At 37.5% G+C, this 17,027-nt stretch overlaps 1 protein-coding gene across 1 annotated transcript in view; it reads right to left on the bottom strand.

The window, feature by feature from the left end:
• Positions 1-16,794, bottom strand: part of LOC121390681 — a 55,026-nt gene extending 38,232 nt beyond the window's left edge. The window contains exons 1-4 of the mRNA XM_041522556.1: positions 16,781-16,794; positions 14,876-14,956; positions 5,214-5,450; positions 1,414-1,638 (exon numbers count right to left, since the gene is read on the bottom strand). Coding sequence (XP_041378490.1) covers positions 1,414-1,638; positions 5,214-5,450; positions 14,876-14,933 — 520 coding nt within the window. The 5' untranslated portion in view covers positions 14,934-14,956; positions 16,781-16,794. The remainder of the gene's footprint in view (positions 1-1,413; positions 1,639-5,213; positions 5,451-14,875; positions 14,957-16,780) is intronic.
• Between the last annotated feature and the right edge of the window lie 233 nt (positions 16,795-17,027).

Here is a 17,027-nt window from a genome sequence, read left to right as displayed (position 1 = left end):
CATCTGAGCTCATAGGTGTAAATTGAAACCCAAAATATTTGTCTGTTTAAATGGGAGTAAAGATAGAGAAGAAATATATTGAAAAAGAAAATGTACGTAGGTGCGTCGAGTAGGCCATTATCGTACAGCGAGAAAAACTATTTCTGTTCACACCTTCGCTGAATCATGTAACAGGCCATTATCGTACAGCGAGAAAAACTATTTCTGTTCACACCTTCGCTGAATCATGTAACAGGCCATTATCGTACAGCGAGAAAAACTATTTCTGTTCACACCTTCGCTGAATCATGTAACAGGCCATTATCGTATAGCGAGAAAAACTATTTCTGTTCACCTTCGCTGAATCATGTAACAGGACATTATCGTACAGCGAGAAAAACTATTTCTGTTCACATCTTCGCTGAATCATGTAAGAGGCCATTATCGTACAGCGAGAAAAACTATTTCTGTTCACACCTTCGCTGAATCATGTAACAAGCCATTATCGTACAGCGAGAAAAACTATTTCTGTTCACACCTTCGCTGAACCATGTAACAGGCCGCGGTAGTTGCAGTCCTCGCCGCATGTAAAACGCCACATTAAGAAAAGGGGTCTATAGACAGGGCAGGACGGATATGTACATTCAGGGAAGTAGCATAACAATTGTCCGTGGGAGCACTCAAGACCTCGCCAGTGTTTCTTTGGCTTGGCTTGGCTAGCTTTTTAACATGTTCATATACCTGTATGGTTTCGAACACGCCTATCTCGAGTCCGGCTTCCGATAAGATCGGGAGTCTGAGTCGGGACAGGACATTTTTTTTTGCACTCTGTCAGGTGAGAGATTTAATTCAAAACGGTTAATTGTTACACAGAGAATAATACATGAGTGGTCGTTAGATATCATTTATCTCACAACGAGTTGTTTTAAAATGTATCTAATAAACGAAAGCGAGTTTGATACGTTTTTAAACAACGAGTTGTGAGATAAATGGTATCTAACGGACACTCATATATTATTCTATTTCTTACATATCTTCAAAAACCATGTTTTCAGCAACATTTAACATCTTTTTTCGACTAAACGTTATTTACAGCCGTTGCACTTGTAGCTAACGAACGCGTCACAGACCCATGATTGTCAGGTTAACTATACGTCACAATGTAATCGATTTCCATCGTGTAGTTTTTCATTGGATGTATGGCAGTGGTGACCTGGTCATGACCTAGGAGCAGCCAGTCATATGTCTTGAAATTGTTAACACACGTGCATGTGTAAACAACCATGTGTTATCAAAACTAACGCTTGGTATTCTCACCAACGGGTGTGTAAGAAATATTATTTTTCATCTGTTGCACAGTTAAAGTTTGGAACACGTTGGAATTTGGGATGGACACGCCCCTAGCACCTTTATAGATCCGCGCATGAAACATACCTGGAAGAAATCTTGATCCAAATACTTTAACTTCACACAGTGCGAAATCCGAATGTAACCGATCTCGTATTTGGACGTATCGCCCTGTCAGTGGATAGAGACAATCCATCACCACAGCGGCACCGTTAGTGATAATAATATCAACATCAGAACATAAACCAACGCTCGTCCTTGCCGACATGGAACCTTCGAGAACGTCAATGTTGAACCTGTGAGCGGTATTACCTAGAAAGTAAAGTTTGTTTTATTTAATGACGCCACTAGAGCACATTGATTTTTTATCTTATCATCGGCTATTGGACGTCAAACATATGGTCATTCTGACACTGTTTTTTAGAGGAAACCCGCTGTCGCCACATAGGCTGCTCTTTTACGACAGGCAGCAAGGGATATTTTAGTTGTGCTTCCCACAGGCAGGATAGCACAAACCATGGCCTTTGTTGAACCAGTTATGGATCACTGGTCGGTGCAAGTGGTTTACACCTACCCACTGAGCCTTGCGGAACACTCACTCAGGGTTTGGAGTCGGTATCTGGATTAAAAATCCCATGCCTCGACTGGGATCCGAACCCAGTACCTGCCAGCCTGTAGACCGATGGTCTAACCACGACGCCACCGAGGCAGGTCGTATTACCTAGAAATAATTATATATAATTCTCATAAAGGCCTACGTCAAGAGTACTTGCTTTAGTTATTTGTGCTTTTCTTATCCCTGTGGATATCATCTATACTAGTCTTGGCCCGGTACCTATTAAACGTTTAGTTAAAGTTTGTTTAAGACATCACTAGAGCACATTTATTAATCATCGGCTATTGTATGACAAGCATTTGGTAATTCTGACACAGTCATCAGAGGAAACCCGCTACATTTTTCGTAATGTAGCAAGGGATCTTTTATATGCACTTTCCCACAGACATGACTGTACATACCACGGCATTTGACCAATTGTGGTGTGTTAAACGTTTGACTCAAGACCTTAGCGTCTGAGACTTTAACGTCAAGGTAACGCGATACAAATTGCAGCCGTGTGCCGTCATTAGATATACGAGTCTGAAGTTGTAGAAGCTCGGAACCTGGAAATAGTTAACTGAATCGTTACACAGAAAGGGATTCTCACTGACATGTAATGCCTTCATTTGGTCATGGGGCGGGACATAGTCCAGTGGTAAAGCGTTCGCTTGATGCGCGGTCGGTCAGGGATCGATCCCCGTCAGTAGACCCATTGAGCTATTTCTCATTTTAGCTAGTGCACGACGACTGGCATATCAAAGGCCGTGGTATGTGTCATCATGTATGTGGGATGGTGCACATAAAAGATGCCTTGCTACTAACAGAAAATGTAGCGGGTTTCCTCTATATGTCAAAATTATCAAATGTTTGACATCCAATAGCCGATGATTAATAAATCAATGTGCTCTAGTTGTGTCGTTAAACAAATATTAACAAACAAACTTTATTTGTTTCTTTCATTGTTTCTTTCATTTATATATTTACTATCACCATCATGTATGTCAGAAGTTCAATTTCATTCAAATTTCCAATTAACTGGTATTTACCAAGAATTGTTCGTCATTTTTGTGAATTTACCGATGTATAATAGTCACAGATTGTATAAAATCGCGTAGCAAGGCTACGCGATTTTATACTAAATGTGTGACTGTTATACATCGATAAATTCACAACAAAAAATTAATGACGAACAATTCTTATAATTACAAACTATGATCTGCTTTAAGTAATGGCATTCTAGTTGACGTAATGACGTCATTTTCTGAGGTGATTAGTTCAAAATCCTTCACTACGCTACACAATTTTATGCAGTTTGTGACGGTTGTATATTGATAAATTTATTTTATAATGGCAAGCATTTCTTATATAATTACACAGGGGCGTGTGCAGAGTTGGGTTTCTGCAGTCGAACCCTCCCCTTTATCAAGCAAATGTTTCTCTCTTTTTTCAATACGTTTACGGGGAAGTATGTCTTAACCCATCATAAACTTCGCTAGCCGCAGTTTAGCCCCCACCCTCTTCCAAAATGTATGCACAAGCGCCTGAAAACACCACATTTAGTTAAAATACGCATAAATCAGCTTCTAATTACGTATTTATAGAATATTAAAGGAGCTTTCATTTCGTATCATATTTATGTCCCGAGTGAAATTATTTCACGAGGGACATAAACATGATACGAAATGATAGTGAGTTTAATATCCTATTTATTACCCATAATCGATCTTAATTTACATCACTCATCTCGTTTCGTTGACGTTCGTGTAAGGTTGTAGTACGCCAATCGATAACGTCATCGTGTGACGTCAAAAGTGTTACGTCCCACTTGGTGTTCTAGTGAGACGTATCACTTTGATATGTACCAAGATATTTTTAACTTTATGGGTAATAAAATGACGTCCCAGCTGGCGTAACGATGTAATAAAATGACGTCCCAGCTGGCGTAACGATGTAATAAAATGACGTCCCAGCTGGCGTAACGATGTAATAAAATGACGTCCCAGCTGGCGTAACGATGTAATAAAATGACTTAGTCCCAGCTGGCGTAACGATGTAATAAAATGACTCCCAGCTGGGGTAACGATGTAATAAAATGATGTCCCAGCTGGCGTAACGATGTAATAAAATGACGTCCCAGCTGGGGTAACGATGTAATAAAATGACGTCCCAGCTGGCGTAACGATGTAATTCTCTGAGGTTTATCGAAGGAAAACATTCAGTTTTTCTTCCACATCGTCTAGTCAGAATAGAATTAAATCATATCAACGCGGAAAGTTTGCAATTATATTCATTTATTTATTTTATTTTATTTTATTTAGTATCGTTCTTTATTTGTTTTTTCCCTTGTTTTACAAATAGAGGATAATAAATGAGTTACCAGTTATTATTAAATGTATGTCCCGAGTGATGATGGACATAAAATTGATATTACCTTATACTGAGTTTGTTATTATAGGATATTAAACGAGTTTCCATTTAGTATCATATTTATGCCCGAGTGAAATAATTCTTAATTGTTACGAGCTTTAGCGACTGAAAATGAAAATTATTTCACGAGGGACATAAACATGATACGAAATGGTAGCGAGTTTAATACCCTATTTATTACCCATAATTGACTTTAATTTATATCACTCATCTCGTTTTGTTGACGTTCCTGTAAGGTTGTAGTGCACTAATTGATGACGTCATCGTGTGACGTCAAAAGTGTTACGTCCTACTTGGTGTTCTTTTGAGAGTATCACTTTGACATGTACCAAGATTTTTGTAACCATATGGGTAATAATTCTATTTATTACCTCAGCCATTTTGTTCTTTAAGAACCATCTATTTTCATTATGACTTCATTTATATAGAAACGATGTTAGCAACTTTACACATTATTCTGAGTATTACTATGACTATATATTTTATTCACCGTCATATTTGGCGGCTCTTTTCAGTGCATGGAACACAGAACATTTAATAGGTTTGTGCCTACGTCAAAAAGGTTTATCGAGTGTGCCACACTAGTCACTTTTTGACAGTGTTTTACGAGACCACAGAATCACGCCAGTTCAAATCCACTAATGGCAACTGGTGAAAAGCTACTCGAGTTTAATTCTATTGTTCATAAACATTGTACGACGTACACACTACCAAAAGCAACATGATGAAGACAAACACTACACACACTACCAAAAGCAACATGATGAAGACAAACACTACACACACTACCAAAAGCAACATGATGAAGACAAACACTACACACACTACCAAAAGCAACATGATGAAGACAAACACTACAGACCACAGCAATCTCCTCGGTTGACAATTAAAACTTGTTCCACACGTATGGTGTCTTGCAGGTCCACCATCCACCACGAGTGATCCGATTCCAGTATCATAGCGCAACTGCCACCTGCCGCGTCATTGGTTATATTACCATCGACAGCCTTCGCTGCAGCAAATTGTTTGTAAGGTGTGCTCGACTGGTATGCGGGCTTATGCAAGGCCCAGTTTTTTCGGTTCCCAACGTTCAAGACCGCTGAAACAATGTTGAAGTAATTACAGGTAAATGTCGCTGGTGTATATGTGTGTGTGTGTGTGTGTGTGTGTGTGTGTGTGTGTGTGTGTCTGCGTGTTTATTGTGTGTATGTATGTGTGTGTGTGTGTGTGTGTGTGTGTGTGTGTGTGTGTGTCTGCGTGTGTGTGTGTGTGTGAGAGAGAGAGAGAGAGGGGGGGAGAGTGGAGAGAGAGAAGGGAGGGAGTGACCGATCGACCGACCACTTTCGCCACACAAAGTCCAAACGCTTTTCACATGTCCACATCCATTAAGTTCATACATATCCATCCTGGGTCCCGTCTGTGGTATGACCAGTGGTTTGACCTAGGTAGAGATTCGCCACACAGGCAGTAGGAGATGGGGGTGGCACTTATAGCATTTCACCGTTGATACGATAGCTCATACCACGGCCTTTGACATACCAATCGCGGGACACGCTGGGGTGGGAAAACCCCAAGTGTTTTGTAACTCATGAGAGCAATATCACTGAATTGCACACGGCCTCGAAACAGAGAGAACCACACAGACAGGACAGATGGAAATACAGATTGTTAAAAAGTTGTTTTGTTTAGCGACACCACTAGATAATGTATTGAATGAACCAGGGAGCTTGAGATAAGAAGTGGTCATAACAGAATGCCACACAACTCCTGTATGTATTAGTGACTTTTAGTTGTGTTACTAAGTCCTTTATACACAACTTAATCAACTTACTGGATAATATCTTTACGACATTAAAACAAATCCTATTTTGTCCTTTAAATTACAAATTTTGCAAAGTGGGATGTCTATGTGGTTTATGTGAATGGGAAACGTTTTAAACTATACCTTAGTTTACATAGTTTAGCATGCTTTCATAATAGAAGTTGGCACAAAATCTTTGCTACTAACAAGTTTGTGCATACGATCAATAATATTGATTCTAATGTTTGTAGTTTTTGTAATAATTTTTCAGAAACACTATAACATGTATTCTTTAAGTGTGACCAAGTTCGTAATCGATGGAAATAAGTAAAAGCGGAATTGAAATAAACTCCGTAAAGATATTGTCAGGTTTAGCATGAATAATAACAAAATAGATTGAATGAAGTGGGGACTGTTTATAAGAATTAATAAATGTAAAATCGGCTTTTAACAAGAGTATCAAATCAGCGGTTCAAGACTTGGGCTTATTGAAACTGAGATTCAAATTGGCGAACTAGTTTCAAATGAGAGGTCCAATTCCCATGTATAAATTGAAACTGCCTGTCATGCACATGGCCTGTTACGTGCGTGTGCCGGGAGGAGGGTGTCATGAACTGGGTATGGCGTACGGAATAAATGTGCATGTCAAATTAATGTTTAAAGGTACATTCCTGAGTTTTCTGCACGTTTTAAGATGTTATCGACTAACAAAGACTTTTTAACGACTGTATATTAAATGTGTTTCTGATCGTTCTAATATTTGTACTAGGTTATATTTCATTTTTATTTCCAAAACTATAATTTTTTTGTACGTACGAAATTATTTGAAGACGCAATCCAGTTTGGGCTTCTTACAAATATTAAGACGACTAGAAACACATTGAATATACAGACACTGATATTCTAAATAAGAAAATATATTTAATATGTAAGTTTAATCGTAGAAATAATTTATTAGTCAGAAACATCTTACAATGCAGCAAACTCAGGAATGTCCCATTAAGCAAGCTGTAATGGGCACAATTTGTGACGTGCGCCAGAAACAGTACATACAGCAACAAGTGGTTGGGGCAGAATTCGGACAAAAATAATGCACTGTTTGGACATTAATAACTTCATTAAAACAAAAATATCCTTCGTTCGTGTTGGTCCAAAATGTTTTGATGAATGATGTTATTTTAATTATGTCGTTGTATCAGTCAGTAGTTTGTCAATCAAACTGAACACCCAAATTAAAACATTTAAGTCATATGCCATGTGTCCGGTATGTACAAAAACCGCCTGTCACCTTATACTGCCTTTAGCAAAAGTTTGGTTAATATGGGTTTGAAGCCTGAAGATATGATTAATGGTGTGTTTTTTATGGAAGCCACTTTGATAATTGATCATCAATTTACTGAATTCCAAATAATGGGTCAGTCTGTTACTTTCACAGACGTTACAGACGATGTGTCTATAGTCATTAGGATCGGTCAAATTCTTCCCATGTTTGGATTAATCTAAAGAATTCGTGTTTTTGTTTTTGTTTGTTACGTTCCCTTCCACTCCATTTTTCTGAAATAATACCTTCTTTCCAATTTGTTATTTTTTTTTTTTTTTTTTTTTTAAAATAAGAAAACGTTCCTGTGTTTCCGCAGGCATGTATTAAAACCTAACTGAATGTGTAGGAGCTGTTCCCTTTTTGTTATTTAACACTTGAAGACTGGAAGTAACTCGTCTGTTTTGAATGGAGCATTAAAGCTGCTATATCCAGTTTCCATATTATAACATTGATTACAAATGCAAACTACATGCACAAATTGCACAAGACGTCGCATTGTTTGACACAGCTGAAGCTAGGAGATCAATAACAGGTGCCCGCTAATCGATAATAATCACTCCAGATGGTGTTTGAATTTTAACCTACATGAGTCAGAGTAGTGAATTCTGAGTATAGCGGAGTATAGCGCGTCCTATACAGAACATCAGAGTAGTGAATTCAGAGTATAGCGGAGAATAGTGCATCATATACACGACATGAGAGTAGTGAATTCAGAGTATAGCGGAGCATAGCGCGTCATATACACGACATGAGAGTAGTGAATTCAGAGTATAGCGGAGCATAGCGCGTCATATACACGACATCAGAGTAGTGAATTCAGAGTATAGCGGAGCATAGCGCGTCATATACACGACATCAGAGTAGTGAATTCAGAGTATAGCGGAGCATAGCGCGTCATATACACGACATCAGAGTAGTGAATTCAGAGTATAGCGGAGTATAGCGCGTCATATACAGGACATCAGCGTAGTGAATTCAGAGTATAGCGGAGTATAGCGCGTCATATACAGGAAGCAGAACAGATATAGCCACTTGAAATGCCAGATGGTCTTCTGTTTGTCTAGCTGTTGGTATATGGTACAGTATTAGTATTCCCTAATTATTATTTATTTCTGGGAATGTTTTTTTTTCTTCTAAGTTTATTTATTGTACATTGTTTTGAAGTTTTTGGCTTGGCTTAAGTTATTTGAATAAATATTTTCGATGCCGAAGGTGATCTAGCAGTGGTTGTAAGCATAAAAAAGGTCAATCTTCAGTGTTAACTTCCGGCCATGGCGCTGGTTTGATTCAGCTGGATGGGAGTCTCTCTGAAAATAGCCTTCACATTTGGGATGGGAGGGAGTGATGTGTAAGGATAAGTTTTAATGTTACCAATATGTTTTGTGATTTCTATGGTGACATGCTACCAGACAATGAAGTATAACGTCGTTTGTCTTCTGCCGCTGAATATAGCCTTCCAGTGATAACAAAAACAATAAGTAGTCTTTATGGAACATGCACAAAATCCCATGATATACAAATATATATTTGAACCGCGGAAGACCATTATTGCCGGAAACGTACGATACCCTGGACTACCTGTGTTAACTCGATCGATCAATATAGTAAGTCTATCAATCGAGATAGAAAGTCAATCAAACGAGATAGAAAAGCCAATCAATCGAGATAGTAAAGTCAATCAATCGAGATAGCAAAGTCAATCGATCGAGATAGTAAAGTCAATCAATCGAGATAGCAAAGTCAATCAATCGAGATAATACAATCGATCGAGATAGTAAAGTCAATCGATCGAGATAGTAAAGCCAATCTATCGAGATAGTAACGATCAATCAACATAGTCATTTGATTGATCGAGATAGTAAAGCCAATCAATCGAGATAGTAAATCAATTAATTGAGATAGTAAAATCAATCAATCGAGATAGAAAGTCAATCGATGGAGATAGTAAAGTCAATCAATCGAGATAGTAACGATCAATCAACATGGTCAATTGATCGATCGAGATAGTAAAGTCAATCAATCGAGATAGTAAAGTCAATCGATGGAGATAGTAAAGTCAATCGATCGAGATAGTAACGATCAATCAACATAGTCATTTGATTGATCGAGATAGTAAAGCCAATCAATCGAGATAGTAAATCAATTAATTGAGATAGTAAAATCAATCAATCGAGATAGAAAGTCAATCGATGGAGATAGTAAAGTCAATCAATCGAGATAGTAACGATCAATCAACATGGTCAATTGATCGATCGAGATAGTAAAGTCAATCAATCGAGATAGTAAAGTCAATCGATGGAGATAGTAAAGTCAATCAATCGAGATAGTAACGATCAATCAACATGGTCAATTGATCGATCGAGATAGTAAAGTCAATCAATCGAGATAGTAAAGTCAATCGATGGAGATAGTAAAGTCAATCGATCGAGATAGTAACGATCAATCAACATAGTCATTTGATTGATCGAGATAGTAAAGCCAATCAATCGAGATAGTAAATCAATTAATTGAGATAGTAAAATCAATCAATCGAGATAGAAAGTCAATCGATGGAGATAGTAAAGTCAATCAATCGAGATAGTAACGATCAATCAACATGGTCAATTGATCGATCGAGATAGTAAAGTCAATCAATCGAGATAGTAAAGTCAATCGATGGAGATAGTAAAGTCAATCGATCGAGATAGTAACGATCAATCAACATGGTCAATTGATCGATCGAGATAGTAAAGTCAATCAATCGAGATAGAAAAGTCAATCAATCGAGATAGTAAAGTCAATCGATGCAGATAGTACAGTCAATCGATCGAGATAGTAACGATCATTCAACATAGTCAATTGATTGATCGAGATAGTAAAGTCAATCAATCGAGATAGAAAGTCAATCAATCGAGATAGTAAAGTCAATCAATCGAGATAGTAAAGGGCACTGACGCAACACATTAACACATACATTATTTTCCATTGTTATATTTCTTGGAAGCATATAATGTAAGATTGTGAAATGTGTTAATTCCCAAACTAGAGTGAGTGCTATAAAAAAAATGTAACAATAAGTTTCAGAATTTTCTTGGCCTTTGCACTTGTAAGTTTTATAATTTCGTTATCACATCTGTGTAAAACTATAGAAAAAATAGTTTTCAAGAACTGCAAATACTGTCACTCCTTAGAAGTTAATCTAAAGATGTCTATTTCACTCAAATAAAATAATCATGACTCAGTTAACACTGTTTTTAAATAGATACATGTATGTAGATGATAGCAATTCACAAGCATCAATGCATATACCCTTATACTTCAAGATATATACACAAAGAAACAAGTTAAGCACCCCCTGTATTTTTCACAATGACTTGTCTTACGAGGTTTGGCGTTGAAAGCCTGATAACATAACCTCGGAAAAACACATGTGTTTTGCAAGAATACATTTTTGACAGTAAGAAAACATAACACGTGTATCCAGTTTTGAAATTTTAATCATGATTCTGAGAAGAATTCCAATATGCTGTATTTGAGCCAAAAACTGAGCCACAATAAGTGTGGAGGTGCAGAGTCAGAAACACAAGTCAACATCATGATTGATGATGAAAAATGTCATTTGAAGTTCACAGATGACATTCATGACACAAATCATCAATGGCCGGATGACAGCTTCCACCCTTCGTCTCATCCCTCCAGTAAGTCGTCTGATCTGCTACATGGGCAACTGCTGCCATTCTCGATGAAGAGCTGCCTCTAATTGTGCCAGAGTCTGTACAAGTGGGGTTAGTGCCTGTACTCGACGCCCCAAGATGTCCCAAAATTTTTCTAGCGGGTTTAGGTCAGGACTCATGGCCGGCCAGGGCAGGGTCGTCACAGCTTCAGTTTGGAGTAAAGCTGTTACTGCTCGGGAACGATGTGGCCTATCGTTGTCATCCATGCACAGAGGTCTGGTGGCGAGTGGATGGTTGTCAAATGCGTCACAACAACTGGTTGCAGGACGTTACGAATGTACCGATCACCATTGAGGTTGCTTTGGATGATGACAAGATCCAGCTTACAATCATGTGACAGGCAATCCCAAATCATTACTGAACCTCCACCATACGAAGTCATAGGTTGTATATTCCTGGGTGTGTAGGCAGCATTTTATGTCTCCAAACTCTCAATCGGCCATCTGTGACATGGAGCAGGAACCGGCTTTCGTCGGACCAATGGACTCTTCGCCAGGACCTCAGATTCCAACTTCTCCGGGTCAAACACCACGCTAAACGGCGTCTCTCATGATGATCAGCAAGAAAGGGACGCTTGATGACCCTTCTGGCCTTCAATCCTGCAAATTTCAGACGATTTCTCACTGTTTTGGCTGACATCCGTCTATTGGGTAACCCCTGGCTCTTCAGAACAGGAGACGTAGCAAAGGGTTGACGACGTACGAGCTGAAGCAGGGCCCTGTCCTCGCGCTGTAACGTCATGCGCGGTCTCCTTGACCGTGGGAGATCCTTTACAGCATTTGTATGCCCGTGTTTTCGTATCAGTCTGCTTATTACAGTGTAATGATACCCCAGTTGACGTCCTATACTTTTGGAGGTCATGCCGGTCGCATGCATACCAACAATACGCCATCTTTGGGCATCTAATAACCGTCGACGTGCCATATTCAACGATTAAACTTCAACAATGTAAGACAGTGACGTTAAATGTCAACATTTCCAGTGCATTGATACTGCATTTTGAGCAAAGCATGGGTGGCATGATTCACGTGCATGTCGTTCTGTTGTGGAACATCACAGTTGTCATTGTTCTCTCCTATTATTTCGATGGAACACCATTCTTGACATATTCGTCATGTAATTTGCAGTTTTTACGAATGGGGCTATTTCAGTACTAATTATATCTAGGGGTGCTTAACTTTTTTCTTTGTGTATATATTGTATAATGTTTGACGTCAGATGCACATAGAATGTGTTTCATTAGATACATTGTATTGCTTGTGATGTCAGAGGTAGACATTGTTTCATTAGCTTAGATTAATATATGTGCAGCACCGTTTATTGTAAACAGTATCTATAATGTTCAATAATAATTACCGGTAACACAAATTTAAAATTGCAGTTTTATACATGTAGTGGCAAGTCACTTATTTTGCTATTTTTACATTTATTTATGATTTCATACATAATCTTTCATAATTAACTCAAAAAAATAAATCAACATTACACCTTACTGCCACAGTGGTTTCCCATGAATTCTTAGCTAAACTTGTAAAGTACATAAACAATTTGTATCAGTTATTCAACAAAACAGCTAATCCTTTGTCATTGTGCAATTGCAACTGAAATTAATTTTGTAATGATATAATTCTTTTTTACCTGTAAATGAAGTTATTTGGTTGTAATATTATGAATAATCTTTACATTTCAAAAGATAAATATAATAATAATAATAATTTTTGGAAATGTGTTATGCAACTATGAGATTGCCCCTTTAATAGTTCTAAATGCATATGTCCTTTCATTTTAATAATTGGTTACTACTACTAAAAATATCCCAAGTTGCTGATGCTGTTAGTAGAATACCTCTCAAGGTAGCAACCTAGAAAATGAACGAGAATCAAGCACATTTGAACGAAGACAGAAAGAGGTTGGAGAGGGAAAAGAACAGAGAATAGTGAAAAATGAAGCAAGATAAAGTGAAATTAAACAAGAAAAAAAAATGAGACAGGACAGCATGCTGAAAATAATTTTTAAAAAGATTTCAAAGAAAGAATATGGGTTATTTACAATATCTGCCTTATTCCCATCAATTTCTTATGAAACATTTGGTTCGGTTCAGTCATGTGGCAATGACATAAGAAAGTGAATGCAGTATATATACTTGGAAATTGCAAAAAAAACAAATCATTACACTTCAAATCAAAATAAACATAAACTGTTGTCTCATTGTTGAGGCAAGTGTGCAGAAAACTTTGAAGGGAGTGGGGGGTTTAGACTGGCTGGCATCGAGGGTGCAACTGACCAAATTACGGGGTGTGTGAAAATTTTTGAGAACCTGATGTCCTAAAATGCAATTTCTTGCATTCTACAAGTAAAATTCATCATGACAAATTCATGGAATAGCATATTAAAATAATAATAATAATTTGCTTTGAGCAGGGATAGGTTGGGATTGGGGGGGGGGGGGGGGGGGGGGGGGGGGACCCCAAACCCATCACCCTGAACATGCCCCTATTGTTAGTTTTTTTTAATTCCCTTTAAGATTTATGTATTTCTTACAATTTAGATAAACCAGTTGCCAAAGACAAATGTTTTATTTTTAAAATATGTTCTTATAAATTTTTATGATTTGCAAATGTTGCGTCAGTTACTTTTAGTGTTACGTAGAAAACTTAGTTCTCTTGTTCTAGTGTGCACTACACATTTCTATATATACCTGAAAACTTCATACTTCAGATTCAGAGAATTCTGGCAAGTTGAAAGGCATGTCAAATACAAGCTACTTTTTTTGTCGCGTCAGTTACCCACACTTCATTTGTGATTGTAGTTGCACTGAGATTGTATGCAATGAAATTTTCTTTTGACATGACTTTGTCACAACATATTTATTTCAAGCAAAAACACTCTTAAGAATTGTATTGAATACTTTAAAATAATAATAATAATAATAATCAAGACGTCAAAAAATGTCTGAATGTTGCGTCAGTTACCGTGGAATTGCCCTAAAGTCAATCAATCGAGATAGTAAAGTTGATCAATCGAGATAGTAACATGATCGATTGATATAGAAAGTCGATCAATCAAGATAAAAGTTGATTGATCGAGATAGCATCTTGATTGATCGAGACAGTAAGTAGATCGATCGAAATAGTAACTTAATTGATTTATGTAGTAAGTCGATTTATCGAGATAGAAAGTCGATCAATCGAGAAAAAGTATTTGATATAATGTCGTTTCCCAGCCAACGTCATTCCTACGCTCTATAGTAGATAATCAAGGTGGATAATCAAATCTGGAAAATTAGATCTGAACCTAGCATAACTTAAAATCCACTGATGGAAGCAAATTAAGTGATTATGTTTTAGAAGATCGAGAGACCTACAAATGTGATTAACAGAATTGTTGTTATATATAAATCAGTAGTGACACAAAATCTAATTATGTCTTTGGACCACAGTTTGGTAATATTTTTCTTAAAACTACAAATATAAATATGTCAAAAATAAAATAAAAATCAGGATCAAACTTTGACCAAGGCGGATATTATTTGGTTTAGTACTACATGAAGTGTGTGGTTGTCGACGATTAGAAAAATAAACATGTTGAGAAATTCCTCAGTCTGCGTTACTCTGTGAAGAAAATGTCAATGACGCAACAGTGTCTGCAATGTTCATTTAAACTTACCATCAATGTTCATTTAAACTTACCTTCAATGCTAATGAAGGAAATGACCAGAAGGAAAACACCTATTGTTGCTTCTTTCATTGTTCTCTCTCCGTAAATGGAACCTGTGACAAAAACGTCAAATGTAAGTAGACTCAAACCAAACGAAGACTGCATGCATTGGCGTATGATCGATGGTATGGGCGTATGATCGATGGTATGGGGCGAGAAATTACAAGCCAATATTCTCACAAGCTGTATTAACAGCCAATATTCTCACAAGCTGTATTAACAGCCAATATTCTCACTAGCTGTGTTAACAGCCAATATTCTCACAAGCTGTGTTAACAGCCAATATTCTAACAAGCTGTATTAACAGCCAATATTCTCACAAGCTGTATGGACAGCCAATATTCTCACAAGCTGTATTAACAGCCAATATTCTCACAAACTGTATCAACAGCCAATATTCTCACAAACTGTATGGACAGCCAATATTCTCACAAGTTGTATCAATAGCCAATATTCTCACAAGCTGTATTAACAGCCAATATTCTCATTAGCTGTGTTAACAGCCAATATTCTAACAAGCTGTATTAACATTCAATATTCTCACAAGCTGTATGGACAGCCAATGTTCTCACAAGCTGTGTTAATAGCCAGTATTCTCACAAGCTGTATCAACAGCCAATGTTCTCACAAGCTGTGTTAATAGCCAGTATTCTCACAAGCTGTATCAACAGCCAATATTCTCACAAGCTGTATCAACAGCCAATATTCTCACAAACTGTATCAACAGCCAATATCCTCACAAGCTGTATCAACAGCCAATATTCTCACAAGCTGTATTAACAGCCAATATTCTCACTAGCTGTGTTAACAGCCAATATTCTCACAAGCTGTGTTAACAGCCAATATTATCACAAGCTGTGTTAATAGCCAATATTCTCACAAGCTGTATCAACAGCCAATATGCTTACAAGCTGCATTAACAGCCAATATTCTCAAAGGCTGTATTGACAGCCAATATTTTTACTAGCTGTGTTAACAGCCAATATTCTAACAATTTGCTTTAACAGCCAATATTCTCACAAGCTGTATTAACAGCCAATATTCTCACTAGCTGTATGGGCAGCCAATATTCTCACAAGCTGTATCAACAGCCAATATTCTCACAAGCTGTATGGACAGCCAATGTTCTCACAAACTGTATCAACAGCCAATATTCTCATAAAGTGTATGGACAGCCAATATTCTCACAAGCTGTATTAACAGCCAATATTCTCACAAACTGTATGAACAGCCAATATTCTCACAAACTGTATGGACAGCCAATATTGTCACAAGCTGTGTTAACAGCCAATATTCTCACAAGCTGTATGAACAGGGAACGGATCTTTACCACGATATTTGTACAACTTACCTTTAAAAGGACTGCCCTGAGTGTGCAGCCATTGTAAGATGTTTTCGACTATTTGAGACTTTTAGGCGACTACAATTACATAGTAAATACATAGTCTTGTTTAGAATACCATTGTCTGGGAATCCATTGTATTTACCATTGTGTCATAATGTTCCTAGTGGTCGTTGTTATTTTCTTCGTGATAGATATTTCGCAGGTATGACAAGATTGGAATATAAAGTCCGGTTTGAGTTACTACGAACACTAGGATGAAGCAACAGGCGTATATCCAGACATTTTATCATAGGGTGTCTACACTGTGACGACCGAAATTTATACGGGGTCGAGCTATGCTTCCCCAGAAAATATATATTAAGCAAAAAACATATTAGCTTGAGAAAGGAGGGGTTTTAATCCCTTAAATCGTCTCCCTGCACACGCGTCTGATCAAACGCCTTCTTTATACAGATACTGATATTCTAAACAGGAAAATAGCTTTACTGTTAATCGTCAACATGTTAGAATGGCGGCAAATACAGGACAGTCCCATTAACAAGATGAAATTCTTCTTGGGGAATATGTACATATACACAGATATCAAGAGTTGTAGAAACACAGGTCTCATTAACTTTAAGTCAAATCAACAGATCTTCACCACCATAGTGATACTTACCATTAACAAGATGAAATTCTGCTTGGGGAATATGTTCTACCTGTCACGAAGAGCGTCTGTCTCCAGCTGATGATGTTTAGTAACACGAGAAGAGTTTGTAGAAATACTCAAGTCTCATTAA

The sequence above is a fragment of the Gigantopelta aegis genome, chromosome 15 (genome assembly GCF_016097555.1).
Source record: "Gigantopelta aegis isolate Gae_Host chromosome 15, Gae_host_genome, whole genome shotgun sequence".
In the NCBI taxonomy this organism is placed as follows: Eukaryota; Metazoa; Mollusca; class Gastropoda; order Neomphalida; family Peltospiridae; genus Gigantopelta; species Gigantopelta aegis.
The sequence above is the reverse complement of the archived record's forward strand: the minus strand, read 5'-3'. Positions and strand labels throughout refer to the sequence as shown.